Raw genomic sequence first — 24,597 nt, forward strand, 5'->3', positions numbered from 1 at the left:
TTTGCCCGGTTTGGTCCACCCTCCAAGGTTTCAGGAAGAGGGGCTTTTCCCAGTCCAGCTTCTGGAGATCCTTTTAACCAGAAATATGAGAAACTGTTACTTGGGATATTTCATATGCCAAGTGTGTGTTCTAAGCATTGAGCCATGATTCCTCCTCCAGCAGGCACAAGGTAATAGCCTCTATGCCATCCTAATCTGATTGCTTGGCAACCCTGCAAATACCACTGAGATCTTGGTTAACAAGCAGTAAGAAAAAATAAGTATGTCAAGCGTCCCACCATGAAAAGTCTGAATTACCTTTTTAAAATGAGAAAGGACAAGTCTGAGCTGAAGTCCTGTAAAAGCCACCTTTTGCACATCTGCTTTAAGCAAACCAGCCATGCATTTTCTTCCTAAATGTATAAAGCGCTTTCATGTGTCTCCACAAACATCACTTCATTCTGGGAGAAGGAAGAAAGAAGCGTAGCAAGCTTTATCCATACCAGCTTTATGAGAGTTGACGAAAAAGGAAAAGCAGCCTGTGAAACACAAAACCATGGTAAACAGTGTACCTTTAAGAATTTGGGGATAGAATATTCAAGAGCCAATTAAATCAGCACACCGATCCACATTCAAAACATCCTGATTCATATAAACAACCCACTGAAAGAAGAGGCTGAATCGATAACGACAAAACTAAAAAAAAGTTTTGTTTATTATTAAAAGATTTTGATAGTTGCAGTTAGCAAAAGACAGAAGTTTAGCACCTTCCCCACTTTCCAATTCAACGTGGCAGTGTCCTTTTCTTTAATAGGAATTTATTTATTTATTTGGATTTTCAGATTAAAACTTTACAGTCAGATATCCAACATACATAAAAACAAGATTCTGCAGAATCTCTTGGACTTCTCTCCTTTGTGGGTCCTACTGTTAATCATTTCCTCCTGCATCTTTTATTATAATGATTCAAATATTTTCTCTCTCCATTGCATCCAAAATTCACCATTAAATTACAAGTGATATTCCAATCCTACTAACAATTTTAGCTGCTTACAATCGTCTTTTAGGTAAGTTATAAATTTTCCCCATTCTTTATTAAAATGTTGGTCTTCCTGATTTCTGATTCTTCTGGTCATTTTCATCATTTCAGCATAATCCATCAACTTGATCTGCAATTCTTCTCTGGTCAGCATGGCAGTATCCTTTGTTGGAGATCTAACAATATGTGAGGGATCAGATTCCAATCACCTGCCTTAGAAAATGGTCACCACTGTAAGCTCTGGCAGAGAGGGGGTGAGGGTCTAGATTCAGTCCTCCCATTCTTTCACACAAGCACTTAGTTTTTGCAAAGCTGATTACACTGCTGAGGGAACACACCCTGATCTTTCATGCATAGTAGCAGGACCATAGGCAAAGATCTCCAGATAAGACCCCATGTGTTTCAGTGCCTATGCTCTTCTATGCAACAGCCTTACCCAGAAGTAATACAAAAATATGTACAAGTGTCTTACTGATGTTTCTCATGAATAATAATAATAATGCGTTTAAATACTCCACACAATAAAAAAGCACGATTGAACTCAAGAAGATACAGAAGCCCAACATGTGTTGGCACCCATGTCCTCTGTTATCACCAAAGCACTACCACACATTGTGCAGCTACATTAATCAAGGCATGCCCCTTGCCAGACACAAATCAGGGAGGGAGAATGGAATCTGCCAGAGGAAAATTGTTAAAAGCGTATTAAAAACCATGAAGATAGAACAGCTGTTGTTCTGGGGACTTTTTATCAAAACCATGGAGTGAAACAGACAAGCCATAGTGCAGGGTAAGGGTGCTCTGTGTAAGTCTATGAAATACTTGTGGGGATTGGTCCCACTTGCAAAACATTACCTGTGTGCCCAGCAAGCCAGAGGTCAAAGAGGTGCAAAGAGTCATTTTTTCTATGTTTCATCTTCTTCCCATAGGCATTTTAAATAAAAGCCCAAATGGGCTGATATTAGCCGGTTATGAGGATGAAGTCAGAGCCCACAATGCAAGCTGACATTTTAAACATGATTCATGTGACAGTTTATATTCTTTTCTTCAGCTCTAGTGCTCTTAGGATTCCTGAGGATTACAGACACAAGTCATGATGATAAACATAATGAATGGGTATCTCTAGAAATGTGATCTCCTTTGTTTTCTGGTTCCTTTAACCCAAAGGTAGTCAAGGTAGTGCCTTGAGGATGTTGTTGGGATGCCAGCTCCCATCAGCATGGTCAATGGTAGGGATGCTGGAAGTTGTAGTCCAACAACATCAGGCTGTCCTTGCTGTAACTGATTGGCTAATGGGAAAAAGATTCCAGAAGGCTTGGGCTTCAGATCACGTGAGATTAATGGTTGCCAAAATATGGAGCTTGTTGCTTCATGGGTTCTTTTCTCCCTGTACTGTTTATGGATTTCTAGCCTCAAGATGCTTGCATGCTGACAATTTCTCTCAATCGATCCAACTGGTCTTCTTTCAGAGCATCTCGCACAGAACAGAAGAAACCGAAATAGTGCTGAAAGTTATGCATCATAAGCAGCACACCAGCTAGCAACTCTTTGGTCTCAAGAAGGTGATGAACGTAGGCACGACTATGATTCTGGCAGCAGTAGCACAAGCATCCATTCACTAAAGGGCCAAAGTCATCCTGGTACCTAAGTAAGAAAATGAGCAGATATTAACGCTAAACAAAAATAAAAATAAAGCAACCCTCCCACAATTAAAAAAACCCTTACACATTGGGCACAATAAGGCAGCCACTAATCACTCATTGTGAGACGCTGTATGACTGCAAAGCAAAAAGTATTCTATACACAGAGTGCACTGCAAAGAATAAGAGGGCAGATTCTTGTCCCAAGGGGCTAGCAATCGAAAAAGCACCACTATATTCTATGGACACTAAAGATGGAGTTATCACCTGGGTGTCAAAGTATTTTTCTAATACCAGCTAGCAGATGAGTTATCAGGGTGGGTGTAGGGATTCTCAGCTGGAATGCTATGGAGTCTGACAATGAATACTGCCTTGCCCCACCCTAACCTGTAACGTAATGGCTATGGTTTCAATTACTATGGCAGGATGAACTTTCAAGGTGAATGGCAGACTCATCCTTTTCTTCATCAAGATAATGCTGCTATCTATCTGCTCTCTGCGTTCCATTACAGGACACAGCAGGAGACCCATACACCACAATAATAAGGCAGAGAGCTACAGAAACACCACCTTGGCAAGAGGCACCCTGGAGCTTTGCTGTCAACAAAAACTTGGAAGCCCAATAATTTCTGGTGTGGGTGGACAGCCAAGAGTGTTCAAGTTCCTTTACGGTTTGATAGTTTTCACCAAATATAAATTAATCCTTAATTTCTATTTAATTTTCTATTTAATAATTTCTATTTAATTTTCAAAATGTTGACATTTTCCCTGCACTAAATGGAGCCAGGACGTGCATACAGATGTGGAAAGCATTAAAAGCATTTAGTAACATATCTGCTAAAAGAGATGTATTTTTTCAACATTTTTTCCAACTCAAGAGGGCGTAGGTTTACTATACAATCATTGGTTTTAGAATGTATACATCCGTGGTATTCTGGATGTTTTCTAACCATTGGCCACCTGTAACATCATGTGCCAATCATGGCTCCCTTAATGCCCGTTCCTAAGTTCTTTGAGTATGAGAAAAGGGAGCGAGAGTCAGGTAAGGAAATAAGATTGGTACACGGGCATGAAGGGGATAGGGGAAATAATCGACAAGGAGCACAAGAGAGTGATGAAAAGCTGAATACCTGGCAAAGAAGGAAAAGGAAAGAATAGAAGGAAGCGGTTAGAAAGTAAAGCAAACTCTGACAAGTTGAAAGATCGGACTCAGAAACTGCTACCCTAACAGCAGCACTGGCAGTTAAGCTAGCCTGTACTGTGGTGCTGATATTTGAGCAGGGCGGGGTAGGACTTGTCCTTTTTGCTGTGTTCGTGGATGAGCATTTTAGGAATTTTATATTACGTACTTTTTGTTAATTTCTTAGCTTTTAATTAATTTTATCTGTTTGTATTTTATCTTGTGAAGTTGCTTTGATATGTTTTTATTAAGTGCATAACAAATGATAATGATAATGATCTTATCTGATATTGCTGACTTATCCACCCAGGAAACTGAGTAATAAATAAAATTAATAATAATAATAATAATAATAATTTATTATTTATACCCCACCCATCTGGCTGTGCTTCCCCAGCCACTCTGGGTGGCTTCCAACAAAATATTAAAATACAGTAATGCATCAAACAATAAAAGCTTCCCTAAACAGGGCTGCCTTCAGATGTCTTCTAAAAGTCTGGTAGTAGTTGTTCTCTTTGACATCTGGTGGGAGGGCGTTCCACAGGGGGGTGCCACTACCGAGAAGGGCCTCTGCCTGGTTCCCTGTAACCAGGATTAGTTTGGCGTTTGGACGTTGTGGGGTGGTTATTTATGAATTGTTATAATTGTCCATTTATTGGTTGAGATACAGTAATACTAGCATGTTCGTTTGACGCTTGAGTGATTTCAATCTGCTGCTTCTCATTCCCAATAGCAAAACCTCCGAACAGTGGAATACTTGAGTTACTTAATGCATAAACTTAAATGGACTCAGAACTTTGCCAACAAGAGCATATTTACTTAGAACGAGTCCCACCATGTTCAGTAGGGTTTATTTCCAGGTAAATGCAGAACTTCTCCCTTAAGCAACGAGACAAGTAGTCCACGGCAGAAGCTGACATTTCAAACTAAACTCTTAAACCAACATACCTTTTTTCTTTCAAATTTATTTCAAATGAAGCAATTTCTTGAGCTCTGTGGATTGTTTTTTCATCCTCTTTTTTGCTCGTATCTTTTTGCCCTTTCTCTTTTAAGACTGCAATGAAGCACAAAGTATTTCATTAATAAGGTTAAATAAATACTAAAAAATATCACGTCTCAAACACTTCAAGATGACTCTCTCATTAAAACCCACATGGGCATTTAAAATGTTTAAAAGGTAATCATGATATAGTAGAGGTAGTAAAAAAAAAGTGATAAGACTCTAGAGGTAGAAGGGAGCCAACTAATCTGATGGGGACTTGAAGCTCAAATTGCTTTCATTTTAGTTGCTGTGCTCAGCTGCCTTCCCTTTCCCACTCTTAAATAACCATAAAATTCAATCCTGCCTGAACTGCATTTTGCACACTGTGAAGTCACCAAATTCAATAGCTTGTTTTTATTTGGATGGAGTTCACAAGTGACCTGCATCTGATCCACACTCCACATTTGACCTGACAGCCTGACAGCTTCTTGAAAGAATTTCAATCACAATGTTTAGACTGTCACAGTAGTGAAGAGAGACTCATAAGGATACCATCTGTAAGTTCTCAGCACACTGAAATGTTCATAAAATCACTGGGGTGGAGAAATGGTCTATGATGCATGTGAAGCCTATTCATCCTTTGGAAATTCTGAAACGAGACTAGGTATTGTTGTGGGTTTATTTCTTTTATAAATAAAAGACTATCTTCTATTTCCAAACAAGTTACCAGGAAGCACAGAGAGACTCTAAAGCTTCTTATTCAATGAGAAAAAGGAGCGGAGTGTTTCCCCTTTGCACCTTTAATTCTATATGACTTGTCATTTTGTAAGTAAGATTTCTGGAAAATGTGATAAAAGATATACTTGTGTGCTCAAAGTTGCCAAAGCATGAAACAAACCCTCAACCCTGAACCCATTAAGAAAGCCATCTGCTGCTCCTTTTTGGGCCTACATTTTCACACTTGCCCTGTCTGTGAATGACAGCCCTGTTTGAAATCATTTGATTAAGAAAAAGTAGTCCCTAAACGTCCTTCATAATCCAAGGAACTTCTGTTTTGATGGAAACAAAACAACACAACAACATCCAAGCAAGTTTAATAACACATGCAACCTTTGAGGGAGGGCAGTACAGGATTCCTTTTGGTGTACCAACATCCCCATTGCACCAAGGATTCCCTGCCTGAGCTGCTTCAGGTTGTGGCGGATGTGCTCCTGGAGACACCTAGTTTGGTTGTCCTAGGGGATTTTAACACCCATGCTGATACAAACTTACTAGGGGCCGCTCGGGACTTTGTGGAAAGCATGGCCTCCATGGGGCTGTCCCTGAATAAGTTTGGCCCAACTCATAACCATGGACACGCCTTAGACCTGGTGCCTTAGACCTCTACGGATTTTGGTGATCTGACACTAAGTAAAAGCGAAACAAAAGAAGTGCCAGGGTCAGATCACTTCCTGGTGCAACTGGACTTCTCTGTGACCCTTCCCCTCTGCAGGGAGGTGGGACCGATTCGGATGGTCCACTCCTGCCACTTAATGGATTCATGGCTTCCAGAGAGTGGTAGGGGATGTTTTATCCCATGTTGATGGCATTTCAGCTGATTCCCTGGTGGCCCGTTGGAATGCGGAGTTAAGCAGGGCTATTTACTGTCTGGGAAACCCAGCCAGATGGGCGGGGTATAAATAATAATAATAATAATAATTAGCAAGGTGAAGCCATAAAGAACTCCTTAAAGTCATGGTTTGATTTCTTCATTACTAGCTGGATGAGACTGAAGAGAAGAATTACTGTAATTTTCCACTGCAAAACACTAACTATCCTAAGCCTCAGTAACATATATAGACTATAAGGAACGCTACACCTAATAAAAAATAGTGGTCTCAACTACAACGTCAAGCTTCATCTGAAAATAGCATTTCTTTTGTTATAACCAGTTTATTGTTTTTCTGGTGTCAAATGAGCTACAGATATAAGGAGGTAATTAATAGTGCAGTACTGTGTATGTCTATTTCTAAGAACTAAAAAAGTAATGCAGCCACTATTCCAGTATTCATACAAATGAAGTCCATAAAGACAAATACCTGCTGTTTCAGGATCTGGTTTATAATTATAGCTGAAGGACAAAGCACTGCCCCGCTCTGTCACTTGGTATGGGAAAGAACTCTCAAAAACATCTACGCCTCTCTCAATGCAGTCCAGCACCTCATCTGGCCTGCCAATTCCATGAATCAGTCTGCAGAAGACATAGCGGAAAAGGTTATTTAGTTTATTGGAATCTATTAATTACAAACCCCCCCCCCCCAAATTTTACCTTAAAATTCCAAGAGGGTCCCTTTAAAATAACAAAATTCAGTTACAGTAAACAATAATATTTATAATAAATACAGTCAATTTCAAATAACTAGCTTTTGGGGTACTGAATAAAACACTTTCAAAAAAGGCTGTCAGGACATAAGAAGAGCCCTGCTGGATCAAGCCAAAGGCCCATCTGGGCCAGCCTCCTGTTAACACAGTGGACAACGAGATGCTTATAGGAAGCCCCAAAGCAGGAGAAGAGTACAAGGGCATTTTCAGCACCTTGCATGAGCAGGCATATCACTTCCAAATGCCTGCAGGGTTAGTTCAGTGAATTTCATTAGAGAGCTTCTTCCAAAATCCCTGGAGCCACCCTCAAAAAGCCATTGCCTTGAATTCAATAACGGATGTAGGGAGGCTCAAGAGCTTTACCTCCCTGACATATCTTAATGATGATTTTTATTTATTTATAAAACATTTATAAATGTAGAAATCTCTCGGCGTTCTACATTAAAACTAAAAGACAAGCACATTCAATAAAATTTCCTAGGCTACATAAAAATGATATAAGACCAAAACACAACTGTATATCAGAAATAAAACTCAGCAGTGTGCAAAGCAAACAATTAAAAATTAAAAGTCAGAATCCAGGTAATTAAGAGTATTCTGGAGTGTGGGTGCTGTCACCAAGAAGTCCTGCTTCCCCAATGCCACCAAGCGATTATCTGCTGGTGGTTGAAAGACCAGCAGGGTTTCTGCATATCTTAAAGATTGGCTCAGTCTGTATCAGGAGAAGCAGTCTGCCTGGTATCCTAGTCCCAAGTTGTTTCAATGGGCTCTAAATGTCAGCAGCAAAACCTTGAATCTGGCTTGATAGCTAATAAGTCTGTATGGAGGCTTTGTCTTTGCAAAATCATCACAGCAGAAAGAAGAAACATGGACAGACCTTTTTAAGCCAAAACCCAAACTGTAATAAAATAAAATAAAATAAAATAAAATAAAATAAAATAAAATAAAATAATAATAATAATAATAATAATAATAATAATTGTTTATTATTTATACCCCACCCATCTGGCTGGGTTTCCCCAGCCACTCTGGACGGCTTCCAACAAAATATTAAAATACAATAGTCCTTCAGATATTAAAAGCTTCCCTAAACAGGGCTGCCTTCAGATGTCTTCTAAAAGTCTAGCAGTTGTTTTCCCCTTAGACATCTGGTGGGAGGGCGTTCCATAGTGCAGGTGCCACTACTGTTCGAGGCTGCTGGTCCCTTATTTTCAAATCTAAGCATACTAGCTGTGGGCTAGTATGCTTTGTCTTAGCTCAGGATACAGTTGGTTCTCCCTTTAAGGTGGAGATGGGGAAAACAGTTGCAAAGTGTAAACTTCAATTAGCACATAGCAGTTTGACTGATCTGTGAAATCTGTGAAGATTCTTTTTCACAAGAGCTTTTCATTCAGGGTATAGCACTGTAGGTGTTCCAATTAAAAAACCGGATTTTATATGAGGCAGTCAGAGGGATACAGTGCACCAGCTTGCTCATTCTTTTTCAGAGTGATACCCATGTCCCCAGGTGTGGTTAATACAGGAATATGCCTGAAAATAGGACTGAAATCTATAACATGTATGGTTTGGGCACTGCTGTTTTCCAGAAGTAATAAAGTCTGCTTTGGCTTTCAGGAAGTCAGTAAGCACTCTGAGATCTGTCAAGATTTATACAGAAATACATGGCTGAAGGATGTTCTCTATAATATAATGGAACAGGGAATTTCTCCACTGGAACTTTTATCTTCAGGTGAAATGAAGGCAAAACCAGTATTGGTTCAAATAGTAATACAAATAGTCAAAATTTGATAAGTGAGAACCTAAATTCTGTTCTCCTTCCTTTTCAGCATTAAATCCAATTGGGAGAAAAAGTAAAAACTATTTAAGAGTTCTAAATACCTATAAATATTGGATTCACATTAAGTTTGTTCATATGAGTGGGTTACCTTCTACCCAGTTACAGAGGAAATATAATAAAGAGCTTGCTGGCAGCTCTAGCGACCTGAAAATCATGTTACATAAGAGGAGATACTATTATTTGTTTCTCTATTTAGCTGATCTCTCCTGGATACTGAAAATGCTACAATTTCCCACACATGCTGATTTAAGGGGACGCAGGTGACGTTGTGGGTTAAACCACAGAGTGCTGATCAGCAGGTCGGTGGTTCAAATCCCCGCGATGGGGTGAGCTCCTGTTGCTTGGTCCCAGCTCCTGCCCACCTAGCAGTTTGAAAGCATGTCAAAGTGCAAGTAAATAAATAGGTACTGCTCTGGCGGGAAGGTAAACGCCGTTTCCATGTGTTGCTCTGGTTCGCGAGAAGTGGCTTAGTCAGGGGTCCCTTTACCTTTACCTGGTTTAATTTCACATTGATTGATTGCTTTGCTACAGTTGCCTCATGATCTAGAGCAGGGATGGGGGAAATGTGTATCTCCAGATGTGGTTAGACTCCAACTTCCACCAGCTCAAGCCAGGATAGGCAACAGTGAGGAATAATGGGAGCTGCAGTTCAACAATATCTGGAGGGCCACAAATTTCGCACCCCTGGTTTACAAAACATCATTGTGAGTTTTTGTTTGTGTAAACTGGTCAGCAAACACGAAACACACATTCACTGATCTAAACCAAAAACCATTAAGTTAAAGTCGCTTTAGTTGTGTGTAATCTTAACCCAGTTAGTTTTAGCACTGACTGCAGGGTAGAATCCTTAGGGCCCTCTGTAGTAGGCAGTCCCAAACTGTTGTGAAATGGGAGCCAATAGTACTTCTTGGAGTCGAGGGTGCAAGTAAAAGACACTTACTTTCCTTTTGGGACTTCTCTGGTTAAATAATATGCCCCCATCCCAAGAAAATATGAATTGCATTTCTGACATTTTGCACACATTCTCCTTCAAGCCATTCAGATCACATGAGCCTTCTTCACCAAAAGTAATTTTTTTCCTAAAAGCATTTTGCCATTAGCCAGAGCTATAATATCCCCTTGGGGCTCAAAAATGCAGATGGAGTCACCCATGCTTAATATGCTATTATTAGTAATAGCAATGCTAGACTCCACAAATTCAGCTGGCAGCTTTGTCAAAAACTGGGGAGGTGTAGAAACAGCAGTTTTTCTCTCCCTCAGGAATAATGGCTGTGCTGACAATTGAACAAGTCAATCTAGGTCAATAAATTTAGCAGATGACTAGAAAAATGCACAGTACCATAATAAATTGTCACTTTAGTAATGACTTTTTTGACCAGGCCATAGAAAACTTACAGCATGAGCTGAGTTTATTTTTATGCTCCCTGGAAAGGAAAATGCTATGCATTTAACATAGCTATTATACAAGCAATTAACATTTGAAGTTCCTTAACAACAATCTTTCTAACAGCAATCAAGGTTACTCCCAATTTAAAAACAACTTGATGTCTGTCAAAGTTTGACAGGCAGATTTTCTTCCTCTATCACTCCAGCCATCTCCATTCCAGGCTGAATGCAATAGTGAGAGGGGAGGGCAACTTTTGCAGAGAAAGTTGATGCAGCTGGCAGGTAGGCATGGAAGGAATGTAGGGCTTGGGTAAGAAGAGGTGACAGTTGCTCTCTTTGCCCATGGACGGAATCTTCTTGTGAAGCTTCCCACTGATTAGGAGTGACATCACACCTCCGCTGATTCCCCTGCCATTTTGTGCCTTCCACACTGTTTTTCTACTCTTTTAAGGTCCAGTTCTTCCTTCAATACTACTCAAACGCAGCCCTTAAGGAGCAGAAAAATGCGGAACACAGCCACAAAATCTGTCTCCTCTCTTGCAGTATTTTGCCAGTAATTTATGAACTTTTTTTTAATCTCATTTGAAAGCTCTGCCTGTTTTCCAGTGCTGAAAACAGTTCTATCTCCCAATGGAAGAAAGAAGTTTATTAAAATAATATACTGCCAAGGGATAGTTTTTGCATTTTTAATGATCCTGATAAGCTCTTGGGGTGATTTTCTTCCACAGCCAGCGGAGATAACAAAGTCGGTAGTACTCTGCTATTGCAATTCCCAATTGCACTGAAATGCTGATCTCCAAACCACAGGCAAACACAAAGCAACACTCCTCCACTTGCTTATTTTGAAAGCTTGAAACAAGACCACCAGAAAAAAAGACAGAAATTGTTCATTAGCAGTGGGGGGAGGTGCCCAAACTTCCTGCCATGAGACACTGAAAAGGGACACAATGTCTCTTGAATCATGATGAATTGTAGCCTAAATTTATGTCAATCGCCAATTCCCCTCCGGCACTCAGAATTCCTCTCTCTGAAATATGCTAATTTCTATCTGCCTGCAAACCCCCTTTTGGCTCAGCTGTGACTTTATCTGCCTCACACCTGATATCAAAGGTTTCAATTTCCACTCTTTAAAATCAATATTCATGGTTGTTGCAATAATCTTACATAAACCGTTTTGTGAGATCCACCCAAAAAGTGGTACGTAAACAAAAGATAACATGTACATCATAAGGTTCAGGGCAGGTAGGGAGGCCTGGAAGGCCTGATTAGATTCATGGCCTGAAGTGCCCCACCCTTCCCATAATTTATGAAAAATTCATTTTCAACAGCAAATAAAAACTGTTGTGGTCTGGAGATATAATCAGCCAGGAACTTTCCAAGTATCTGCATTATGCGGCTTTTGATCAAATTTACACTGTGGTCTGACCTGGGTTTATCTTCCGGTAACTCTGCTGTAACCACGGACAAGAGTTCCAGTTTGGTCTTCCAGGCCATGGAATTTCCTTGAAAGCCATCCAGCAAGAAGCCAGCTACCGGTCTCTTGGCAGTCTCTTTAGCAGATCGGAGCCTCTCTTCCAACACATCTCCACCTTCAACAACTCCAATTATCAAGCTCTGTTGCAATTCCTAGTTTGGAAGGAAGTTATAAATGTAAGATAAATACTCCCTTTGGCTGGAGAAGGTAAGTTAAGCCTGCAATCCTAACCCCTACTTGCCTGGAGGAAGCCCCACTAAATTCAACAGGAGTCCGCTCTGAATAGACATAGTTAGGATTACACAACTGACTACCCTGTTGCACCAGCCTTATTTGGGGCAGATACCAAAAAGAAAGAAAAAAGCCAGTGTGGAGTATAAGGGTTAAATGAATGAACTGGGACACAGAAAAAAATAATTACCATATCACTGTCCTTGTCCTTCCCCCCTTATCTTGACATCAGTTAACTTCATGGTACTTAAATGAGAGTTAAGTACACATAATGTAATAGCCTGAGACTCTGTCCCCAATATTTTAAGGCTGATTCTCCACCCTAGATTGGTACTTTTTAAGAAAAACTCAATACTGGCTGTGGCAGATTGGTTTCCTACTGCCAAGGAACCATAGAGCTCCTGGCTACCACTACCTTATGAAGAACTATCAGAATAATAAAAGAACTTTTCACACTTGTTTTTTTCCAACATAAGAGAAAAGCTCATTCCCCCGCTTCCAATTAAGTAAAGGCCTAAATGGCAGAGCAAATATCATTTTTGGGAAGCAGTTCTACACACTAGTGCCTCAATGTATTCACTAGAGCAGGGGAGAACCTTTTTGACTATTCTGTCAATAAATATCAGACTTCAGAACTACTCTAGCTATTTTGCCAATATACTGTATGCTCCAAACCTCCCATGTTGTGGGAGACTTGAAATGGTTCAAAAAGATTTAGCTCTTACTGGAGATTTATCTTGCAACTGGAGGCACTCATCCAAAAAGGACAGGGATCGATCCACAGACTTCTTGGCCCTCTTCTTAGATATTCCTTCTCCAACCGTGTCTCCATCTGATAGACACTGGAACCAGTCTGGCTGAATAACGCGTTGGAGGGCCATGAAATTTGATGGTGTCATTTCTATCCGCCCTCCACTTCCCCATATAGAAACTGACTGTCAGAGACAAGGAAGCAGAGAGAGTTTAAACAGGGAGATTAGGAGATAATCAGAGAGTGACAAAGATCTTGCTAATGGAACCATCTTCTCATGCACTTGGAAACTCAAGGCAAAACTGCACTTTATAAAGAACATTGATTGCTGTTAAGAATGGAAGTACCTCAAAGTCAAGTTTCTATTTCCTTTATGCTTAGTTCAAACTGCCCCATACCCTGACTTCAATATGTTCATTACTCGTTCCTGCCAGCAACAGCCAATGATGTGAAGCACAAGTAGAGAAATGCACATTTTAATGACAGTACGACAAATGAACAGCTGAACCTAGACGCTTACAAAGAGAATGGAGCGGAACTAAGCCAAGAGCTGCTGTTTTTGGTGGTAGCTTCACATTCTCTGCATAGCTGTCAACCGTCCCTTATTTGGCGGGAAACGTTTGATATTTTACTGTATTTTTGGTTTTTATGGAAGCCGCCCAGAGTGGCTGGGGAGGCCCAGCCAGATGGGCGGGGTATAAATAATAAATTATATTATTATTATTATTATTATTATTATTATTATTATTATTATTATTATTATCCCAGCACCGTGTCCCGCTGTTGTCCCTTATTGATGATGTCCCTTAATTTCCCCGGGTTTCATGCTCGCCTGGCTCGGGAGGGAAGCAGCGGCTCGGGGTCCTCCGCCGTGAGTGAGAGAGCGCGCATGAGCTGCCACGTCTCCGTCTCTCCTTTTCCCCCCTCAGGGGCGCATTGTGAGGAGCCGGGTAAGCAAAATCCCTTATTTTCGAGGCTGCTGGTCTCTTATTTTCAAATCTGCAAGTTGACAGCTATGATTCTCTGTAAAGTGTCATTCCAACTTCTAAACTATGATCAGCAGATTTATCATCTGAAGGATGAGCATGTGATGCCTGTATCAAGTAATAACTTCCACATGGAAAGAACTGTCAGTAACAACACACCAAAGGCAGTTTTTTCAGCTCACATAACATAGTGGTCTGGACCTTAAGTTCTCACTCTATGAACAGAAGGTGCATTCCATGGGCACAACTGTCCCGTCATAATAGAATTTCCTTTTCTTGCACCCCTCCACATGGAGGTAGTGCACATCCAGCTGCCGTAAGTTATGTCTATATACTTGTGTGAATCAGCCTCTGAGATCTGCTCTAAACTCACCAACAGAATTATAAAACTAATAAAATTAACATTAGAAAGATGTGATAAGATGTAATGCCAAAATGTAGGAGGTCTCAAAGGTGCACAGAGGAGGAATTATTCACCCAACATTTTAAAACATGGACTCTTCCCCACAGTAAAGAGATTTAGTTATTTGAAAAGATAACCCAAACTATCTTCCAGTTTGTTTGAGTGACTAAGGCTGCAAACCTATATACACTTACACTGAAGATCTTCTAAATTTCCACTTTCTCCCATCTTGATGACTTGACTGTCTGTGATCTTTATTCCTCTAGCTCTAGCAACAGAAGGTCTCATTCTCCCTCAAAGGACTCATCCTTTGTCCCTTGCTACTCCATATACTTGGAACTACCACCTAGAACACCTCCCTTACTTCCCTCAAATCTCTCCTCAAAACCCATCTTTTCCAAAAAACAACAACCCTTCAGCACACCTTCCAGTTTCCATGCCCTTCTGTAACTGAGCCTAAATTTGTTTAACTGGCTCAATAACACACTGCTTTCCTGTTGACCCCTAACTCCACACCTTCCCTGTGTTGAATTACAACATAAATTGCAAGCTCTTTGGGGCGAGGACTTGTATTCTATAGAGCGCCATGCAAACTGATAGTGCCATTTGATAATAATATGCTGTATTGCAGCAGCAGCATTTAACCTTGTATTCTGACCCAGTGTTGGTGCTATTATGGATGATTATTCAATCACTGGGCCTCCCTGGTATCACGTAGACCCAAAAGGTTGAGTTATTAAAGCTGCCATCACTCAGGACATATTGCAAACCAAAGTCATCTGAAGATAATTAAATGCAGTGAATGCAGACTAGCAGTTGTACTGAGCAAGAGTTTACTGCTTTAGATGCATTTGCTGATTCTTAATTTCAAAATTAAGAGAGACACTCAATTAATTTAGGCTTTGAGACATCTGTTGAACAGATCAACAAGCATCTGCTCTCTTGGGCAATTACTCCAGCAATTACAAACTTTTCCATACAGGGAAAAAGAAAGTTATGTTCCCGTATTCACGACATCCTTTCAAAGTCAGAATGCACTATATAGGCACGGGGAGTAGATTTGTACATTATATATAGAATGAGCACAATTCAAAGTGTTGGTGTTGACCTTTAAAGCCCTAAACGGCCTCGGCCCAGTATACCTGAAGGAGCGTCTCCATCCCCATCGTTCTGCCCGGACGCTGAGGTCCAGTGCCGAGGGTCTTCTGGCGGTTCCATCATTGCAAGAAGCAAGGCTACAGGGAACCAGGCAGAGGACCTTCTCGGTAGTGGTGCCCGCCCTGTGGAATGCCCTCCCATCAGATGTCAAAGCGATAAACAACTACCTGACATTCAGAAGACATCTTAAGGCAGCCCTGTTCAGGGAAGTTTTTAATGTGTGACATTTTAGTGTATTTTTGGTCTCTGTGGAAGCCGCCCAGAGTGGCTGGGGAAATCCAGCCAGATGGGCGGGGTACAAATAAATAAATAAATAAATAAATAAATAAATAAAATACCATACTTCTGTTCTAGGTTCTATAAAAAGGGTAGAAAGAACAATATGGATGTTGAACACCAGGCTTAATTTGGTTTGAAAATCAAGAAAGGAGTTGTGTTATTATATTATCAAAGTAGAAAATTTAAAAAGGAACACAGTCTTATGCTTATTGAATGGTTGTATATATAAATTGATTCCACAGACAAGAAACTGTGTTCCTGAAAATCTCACATTCAGACTTATTTAGCTGTTTGTTTCTAAATGAGGTTTCTAGTCCTCGTTGTGGCAACAGATGTGAAAATGTGCTGGTACTGGATGCAAAGGATTCTATAGGTCAGGCTTGCACACCTCTTTCAGTCATAGTTTCCTACCAATAATTATCTTCCTGCTACCATAATTCCTTGCCAAAAATAAAGCAAAATAAAAATTCTGAAACTGCCTCCCCCAACCTGCAAATATTCTACAGCTGTCACTACTCCCAAACAGTTCAATTGTAAGCATGTTTACTCAGAAGTAAGTCCCACTAAATTCAGTGAGATTTACTCCCAAGTGAAGTGCATATTGGATTGCAGCATGAAAATGCTAGAAGGAAAGATTGGAGCCGGCAGCCCAAGAGCCTCACTGCATTTGGCTCATTTGGGAAGCCACAATGGCTATGTTCTGCCTCCACTGTCTAATGCACTATGTCTCTGAATACCAATTGCTGAGAATCACAGGTGACAAGAATGTTGTTGTGCTCATGTCCAGCTTTGGGGTTTCCCATAATTATCTGGTTTGCCACTGTGAGATGCTGAACTAAATGGGCCACTGGCTTGATTCAGCAAGCTCTTGTTATGCTCATTTAAGTACTGAAATGTCAGAAAGTTGTTGTGTCTACCATACCTTGCAGTTGTTGTAACCAGGTGGGGAGCAGATTACTGGGTCATGGAGGGAACAGTATAGCACTGAATCTGGCATGCCTATGTATGGTTTAAAAAAAAAGATTACCTTTTAATATACAAACTATGAAACCTGCACCGATAACTTTTGAATACTGTACATTGCTTATAAGCAACTGTGAGTGTATATAACTTATCATTTCTGAATAGAAAAACAACAGACAATTCATTTCCCCAGATACTATAATATTCTCCTGACCAGCTCTGTTCACCTTCCAGGAGAGAAAGGGAGGGGAAGTGGCAGCTACAAAAGCTCAACTTCATAGTGGCATGTAGGCTCTGGATTTTGATTTGATTAATGCTCCTTGCAGTTAATACTGTGCTGACAAAATGACAGCTGACTTGCTCATCTTCTACGCAAATATTCTCAGGGGACCTGACTCTTGAGCCTCCTTGGCGATAAAACCACCCCCAGCCCAGAACAGAGCTTTAAAGGACAACAAACATAAAAATAAAAGAGTGAAATGCTGCAACAAGAAAAGAGTGAAAGCTAAAGTACGGCCTCAAAGCGTAGCTCATTTCAGTGGTGATGTCAGGGCAGGGCTTTGGTGCAGCAGTCCAGATCCCAACTCAAAAGTTCAAGTATGAAGGCCCCCAAACACAGTGGGGCTGGCCTACAACATTTTGATGTAAATAAAGCTATGCATGTTGCCATCTAAAGAGGGGAAGGGGATAAGCTCATTAAGCCCAGAATCTAAAGATACCTAAGTGCACCACTGATTGCTTTCAAACATTTTTAATATAACAATGAGCAGAGTTTACCAGAACTTTCTGAGAGAGGTCCTTCTGGGTAAAGATCCTTCCTGAAGTGTAGGGCAGTTAAGATTCCCAGCTTAACTGCAATTCTGTGAGGCTTTGCTACCTAACTTTAATGCCTTACAAAACACTCCTGGGCTTTCTATCGAATTAAATATATGCTAAAGGTAGATCAGTGATCAACATGCTGAATAAGGTATTATTAAACAGCTTTAAAAATCATTTTAAAAGTCTTAGACATTCTACAAAAAGAATGTCAGGGATTTTATCCTTGTAGTTGACTAAAGATATGATGGCAGCGCATTCAAAACTCCCCAGATACACAATGTTTTCATATCCCATGACTACTAAACTGATCTTATTAATTCAATCTGAGTTATGATTCTGAGAAACCTTTTGGTGTATATAGTGCTTAAAAATCTATTTCATAGTGTCCTCACTTCTTGGCAGGTTGACCAGTTGCAGTGGCCAAAATATAGAAAATCAGTTGACCAATGTGTGAACACATAAACAAACAATAGCAAACTGGGTTTGCACTCCTGTGCAACACTGATTCTGCCTGCAATAAGCTCCTTATACAAACATATAGGTATAATTTATGAGCATCAATATCGTGGAATATAAAGGCACAGTGCAATCTAGTCTCTGCTTGTCAGTGGCTTACAGGACTATTATGCCTTAATCCAGGGGTTGCCAAACTTTTTGGATTAGTGAGCACATTTGGAATTTTGAGAAAGTGCCATGCATGCCAGTCACAAAATGGCTATTGTGGGGGTGGGCCATAACATATCTGCCATTATCGAAAAGTGCAAAAAAAAGAGCTAGGGCCACGAAATGGTAAAAGCATGCCCTCTCCAACAGCTGTCCCACCAATGGGGAAAAGGCACATACATCAACCATCACCATGGTTTGCTCATAGAGAGATATTTGCACATCTCCTTTATTCAGAAAAGGTGAGTAGGTGTCCAATGAAATGTGGACATGTTTAACATGGCATGCCCAATGTAGGAAAGATTGAGCCAGTGCAAACAGGAACTGAGCGGGCACATCAGTCTTTGTGCATTGTGGATTTATGAGGGGATATTTACTAAAACCTTTCATGAGTGCCATACTGGTGGGCACACTGCCATTTGTACATGCTGCATTGGTGATCCTTGCCTAAATGAAATACCGTATTTTTCGCTCTATAACACGCACCAGACCATAACACGCATGTAGTTTTTAGAGGAGGAAAATCTGTAGGCATGCCACCCGTAGGCATTCCCTCCATAACACGCACAGACATTTCCCCTTACTTTTTAGGAGGAAAAAAATGAGTGTTATGGTGCAAAAAATACGGTATATATTAATTAAACTTTCTGTTTTACAATTTAGAATATTGAAATATCAAAAACTTCCCTTCTTCTCTTTCCACAGTTCATTTTGCATAACAAATCCCTGCATATTTTATATAAACTAAACCTTCAATATTCCATTATTACATCCATCCAAACTTATTAACACTGTTGAATTTATCTTAATGCTGCCAACATTTTCAAGTGTGCGCAATCCCCCCCATATATTCAATAAACATTTTCCAATCTTCTTTAAACGTGTGTTCTTCTTGTTCTCTTATTCTGTCCGCAAGCTGTGGCTATTCCACCAGTTTAAGTTGCCATTCTTCTTTAGCTGGGCCCTTGCTCGTTTTACATTTTGGGGCTAGCACTGCACCAACCTCTCTGCCACTTCTCTCCTCTATAAGCTGCAGCAATGCAGGTGGTAAGAGGACAGGTAAGTGACCACTACTGGCAACATGTCTGTGGCTGGTTGGAGGCAGGGGGTTGAACTGCAGGTGAGAAGGTACCGTATTTTTCGCTCCATAAGACGCACCGCCCCATAAGACGCATCTAGTTTTTTGGGGGGGAAATAAAGGAAAAAAATTTATTTCCCCCCCAGGTGCGCTGCGCTACACCAGGAGCTTGGGGCGTGCTGAGCTCAGCGCGCCCCAAGCTTCTGCGTGCCGGCAAGGTCTCCGCTAGCGTGGGAGAGCCGGGCGCCTCTCCCAGGGCTAGCGGACCCCTGCGCTAATCCAGAAGCTTGGGGCGAGCTGAGCTCAGCGCGCCCCAAGCTTCTGCGTGCGCGCAAGCAGTCCGCTAGCCTTGGGAGAGCCGCGGGGCTCTCCCAGGGCTAGCGGACCCTGCGCTAATCCAGAAGCTTGGGGCGAGCTGAGCTCAGCGCGCCCCAAGCTTCTGCGTGCGCGCAAGCAGTCCGCTAGCCTTGGGAGAGCCGCGGGGCTCTCCAAGGGCTAGCGGACCCCTGCGCTAATCCAGAAGCTTGGGGCGAGCTGAGCTCAGCGCGCCCCAAGCTTCTGCGTGCGCGCAAGCAGTCCGCTAGCCTTGGGAGAGCCGCGGGGCTCTCCCAGGGCTAGCGGACCCCTGCGCTAATCCAGAAGCTTGGGGCGAGCTGAGGTCAGCGCGCCCCCAAGCTTCTGCGTGCCGGCAAGCAGTCCGCTAGCCCTGGGAGAACCGCGGGGCTCTCCCAGGGCTAGCGGATCGCTGCGCTACACCAGGAGCTTGGGGCGTGCTGAGCTCAGCGCGCCCCAAGCTTCTGCGTGCCGGCAAGGTCTCCGCTAGCGTGGGAGAGCCGGGCGCCTCTCCCAGGGCTAGCGGACCCCTGCGCTAATCCAGAAGCTTGGGGCGAGCTGAGGTCAGCGCGCCCCAAGCTTCTGCGTGCCGGCAAGCAGTCCGCTAGCCTTGGGAGAGCCGCGGGGCTCTCCCAGGGCTAGCGGACCCCTGCGCTAATCCAGAAGCTTGGGGCGAGCTGAGGTCAGCGCGCCCCAAGCTTCTGCGTGCCGGCAAGCAGTCCGCTAGCCCTGGGAGAGCCGCGGGGCTCTCCCAGGGCTAGCGGATCGCTGCGCTACACCAGGAGCTTGGGGCGTGCTGAGCTCAGCGCGCCCCAAGCTTCTAGGTGCGCGCAAGCAGTCCGCTGCCGCCCCAAGCCTCGCGCACCCGGTGGGACCTCCTGCCGGGTGCACGAGGCTTGCAGACACTCGCCCGAAGCAGGGGGAGCCCTCCCGAGGTCTCCCCGTGTTTCGGGCGACAGGCTGCCGCCCCAAGCCTCGCGCACCCGGTGGGACCTCCTGCCTGGGCTGCGGAATTGTTCCCGAAGCGTCGGGCGCTCTGCTTTCAGGGCGCCTGACGCTCCGAGAAGCAGGCTGCTATCTGCAGTCTAGGCAGCCCTGTGGGACCTCCCACGGGGCTGCCTGGGCTGCGGAACTGTTCCCGAAGCGTCCGGCGCTCTGCTTTCAGGGCGCCCGACGCTCCGAGAAGCAGGCTGCTATCCGCAGCCTAGGCAGCCCTGTGGGACCTCCCACGGGGCTGCCTGGGCTGCGGAATTGTTCCCGAAGCGTCGGGCGCTCTGCTTTCAGGGCGCCCGACACTCCGAGAAGCAGGCTGCTATCCGCAGCCTAGGCAGCCCTGTGGGACCTCCCACGGGGATGCCTGGGCTGCGGAATTGTTCCCGAAGCGTCGGGCGCTCTGCTTTCAGGGCGCCCGACGCTCCGAGAAGCAGGCTGCTATCCGCAGCCTAGGCAGCCCTGTGGGACCTCCCACGGGGCTGCCTGGGCTGCGGAATTGTTCCCGAAGCGTCGGGCGCTCTGCTTTCAGGGCGCCCGACGCTCCGAGAAGCAGGCTGCTATCCGCAGCCTAGGCAGCCCTGTGGGACCTCCCACAGGGCTGCCTAGGCTGCGGATATCTTCCTGAAGGCTGGAGAGCGAGAGGGGTCGGTGCGCACCAACCCCTCTCACTCTTCAAGCTTCAGCGAAAGCCTGCATTCGCCCCATAAGACGCACCCAGATTTCCCCTTCATTTTTGGAGGGGGAAAAGTGCGTCTTATGGAGCGAAAAATACGGTACATTCCATCCAACTTCAAATACAATTTCCAATACTGTACTGCATATTACATTCCATCTTCCAGCGTCCCACTGTATTACGGTAATTCTATTACCTATGAACTTTCCAGTTCCTTCTTTATATTCTGCCAAGACCTCATGAAGTTCTACCCTGCAACCAAACAGAGAAACAAATTAGACCATTGGGGAAAACCCTTTTCAGTCCTGTGGATAAATCATTTTTAGAATTCTATGTCTGAAGTAAAGTTTTGCTTTAAATGTCTATATAAGGGAACTCACACTACTGAATATAAAATGTTAACTGCATATAAACTGTCTATACAAGATATCCACAAAACACCAGCAGGTGACTGACTGTTTAACTGTTACATCACATTGTCTTAAATCAGAGGCTGCTCTGGAAATTAGGTTTTCTCTTTATATATAGAAACGGGATTGAAAAATGGTAGGATTTGACTGGTCAAGTCAGTGGACATTCTTTCTCATTTCATTTAACCAAAGTAGCGGCCTGACTGGGAGGAAGGGAGAAAATTCCACTCAGTGATTGACTGGATAGATGCCTTAGTTGCAAATAAAAGGGCAGTCTCAAGCCAACAGTCAAGGCCAGAAAGTGGATCAGAAGTTGATTAGCTATTCAGCAAGTTGACTCATACAGGGTCACAGCGAATAAGCCTCCTGCTGTCAGGTAGTTTGAGGTGGTACATAATCAGCTTTTAAGTGACCAATAACTGGTCATGCAATATTGCCCAAAGACTTAAAAGTCATTGTGTCATTCATGTCTGAGGTTGCAATCCTAAACACACACTTATCTATAGAGTCCTAGAGAGTTCAATGTTTACTACAGCTTAGATATGTACAAGATTGCCCTGTTGGAATCCGATTCTATCACATCTGCAAGGACAAAAAACAACAACATTATGCAATCAAAGATACACTACAAAAAAAACATGATCTAGTGATGCATAGTCTGCCTTGGGCCTCATACAGCTGGACGAGCACAATTTAAGGTGCTGTTTTACACATAAAGACCTAAATGACATGGATCCAAATTTTACCAGAAGAAAAATGCACTCACAACGCTGGAAGTGGAAGTTGTATAACTACAGGAATATCTTGGACCAACTGTAGATTGTCATGTGTCAGGTGTGGTGCTGATCCCATTTTGGTGTAAAGCAGACAACCTGGAATCTCCATAGATTGAATCCCTTTCCTGCCAAGATTTGTCAGCGTGCCAAGACGACAGCCACCAACTACTTTGGAGAGGCAAAATTTCATCTTCATTAACACGACTGAAAAAGAGTAGCAAATTCACACAGCCATATTTATCATGCAATACTTGCAACTATGTGCAGGGATAGTTCAATAATAAAGAACATGCTTTGTATGCAAAAAGTCCCAACATCTCCTGATAGGACTTGGGGGAAAAACCCTGGTTGAAACATTTGAGGGCAGCTGCCAGTCACTGCAGTGACAATCTTGAACTAGATAGATAAGTGGTCTGAGTAGGTATAAAGTATCTTTTTATTTCCCTAATTATCTAATTTTCACAATATCCATTTGGAAACTATTTGAACATCTAAATTCCTCCTTTGTAAAAACAGTAGTCATATTAAACTACTATGACATAAAGACAAAGATATTATCACTAGGAAATCCTTCTGAGTAACAGAAACTGAAATAAATGAGAAGTGTGCAAGAACACAAAATTGCATCTTAGAATGTTTGTTGTGAGATTCATTTTTCAAGCAAGAACCTACTTCATTAACTAAGGGCGAAGATGTTGACTAAGGGGTTAAGATGTATTATTTTGGTAGTGGACTGTGCTAAGGTTGATGTAAAAGGCCCACAACATGTTGAACTTCAGCTCCCATCAGTCCCAACCAGTCCTTGTCAGTGATGGGAGCTGCAGTCCAACATCATCTGAAAGGCCACAAATAATAAACTGAAATAAACTATGGAGCACAAATATCCCTAAAGTGAGATCTGCGAGTTCCCACTTTGAATATTACATTAGCATTTCAAAGCACAAGTTATTCATATTTCGAGTTCAGTGGTAGCCAATGTGGTGCCCTCCGTTTTTGGGAGCTACAATTCCCATCATACTCAGCCAACATGACCAATGGTTAGGGATGATGGGAGTTTTAGTCCAAAAATTTGGCTAACCCTGAACTACCCCCTAGGGCCGATGTCGTTGGGAGATTCATGGCTAATCTCTCATTGTAATTTTCTGCTTCTAGAAGCAGATGTGAGGGTGGGAGGGAAAAAGAGAGAGAGATGGATTAGGGCTATGGCACAGGAAGGAGTCCAACCATTTCCCTCATACTACAGCCCCAGTACAAAGTTGCCTGTGGACATATTAACCACAGAGATGGGGGAACATTACAAGCTTTTCTTTCTGTTATAGCAGCATTTATCTTCTTTTGATGACCTAAAGTTTTAGCTATTATGAAAAGGGAGGGGCATCTTCCTGTCCACTTTATCTACATCAAACATTATTTTATGCACCTCTGTCTCCCCTATAACCTTTTCTTTTAAAAAGCCCTCAACACACACAGGATAGTCAGAAGTTCGCTGCTTGCTGTAGTGCTTTAAGTGAAGGAAACACATAAGATCTCCGTTGGTCGCATTGATTACTAGAAAATCTGCCTTTTCTTCATCTCCAAGTCCAGGAAGCAGCTGCTGCCACGTACCGCGTGGTTCATATATTAATGTATACAGTAGAAAACATGCCACGTAAATGGATGGCACTTGTTAGGTGTCCACGAAGTAATAATAGCAGAGTATTCAAAATGCAACATCAACACCGGCAGAATCCCAGACTCGCCTGCTTCAGGCAGCAGGGGAGGACGCTCCTCCAAATAAAAAGGTCTCCTTGCGTGTAGGAAACCAGCCCTTCGGCTGAGCGCAGCTTTCTTCTCCCCGAGGCGCCCGTTTAATCCCCCACGAGGTGGAAGAGCCCCACACATTTAACGCCCACCACGCAACGAAACGAAGCGGCTTGCAGTCCAGGACGGTACCCGCCGCCCTTATCCCAATTTAAACGAAACCAGAGGAGCTGCACCCGCTGGGCCACAAGCGCTTCACTGTCGCGCGCGAGCTCCCACTCGGTACCTCAGCTTAACTCCACGCGCCGGCCACTCGCTTCCGCCACGGACCTTCGCGCCCGGCTCACCAATCAAAGCGGGCTTTCGTCATCGCGAGGCGCCGGTTCTTGGGGAGGGTCCAGGAGCTGCGCCGCTGTTGCCATGGCGAAGCTGAGGGACGCCGCGCTCTGGTCGCGCGCGGCAA

The 24,597-nt window shown here is 43.0% G+C and overlaps 1 protein-coding gene across 2 annotated transcripts; it reads right to left on the minus strand.

Annotated features, from left to right (window-relative positions):
- Nucleotides 1-676: 676 nt before the first annotated feature.
- Nucleotides 677-24,504, minus strand: QTRT2 (queuine tRNA-ribosyltransferase accessory subunit 2). Of its 2 annotated transcripts, none has more exons than XM_082220657.1 (9): nt 24,421-24,504; nt 22,385-22,598; nt 21,405-21,460; nt 16,609-16,685; nt 12,835-13,044; nt 11,831-12,030; nt 6,899-7,050; nt 4,787-4,892; nt 677-2,662 (listed from the first exon to the last, which is right to left on the minus strand). In XM_082220657.1, exons 2-9 carry the CDS (start codon nt 22,588-22,590, stop codon nt 2,431-2,433), a joined length of 1,239 nt encoding a protein of 412 aa, XP_082076783.1. In that variant the 5' UTR covers nt 22,591-22,598; nt 24,421-24,504; the 3' UTR covers nt 677-2,430. The 2 variants fall into 2 exon arrangements, with proteins under 2 accessions (XP_082076783.1, XP_082076784.1); XM_082220658.1 differs by having other exon boundaries at nt 22,385-22,562; nt 24,421-24,476.
- Between the last annotated feature and the right edge of the window lie 93 nt (nt 24,505-24,597).

The sequence above is a fragment of the Podarcis vaucheri genome (assembly GCF_965113315.1).
Source record: "Podarcis vaucheri genome assembly, chromosome: 4".
Classification (NCBI taxonomy): domain Eukaryota; kingdom Metazoa; phylum Chordata; class Lepidosauria; order Squamata; family Lacertidae; genus Podarcis; species Podarcis vaucheri.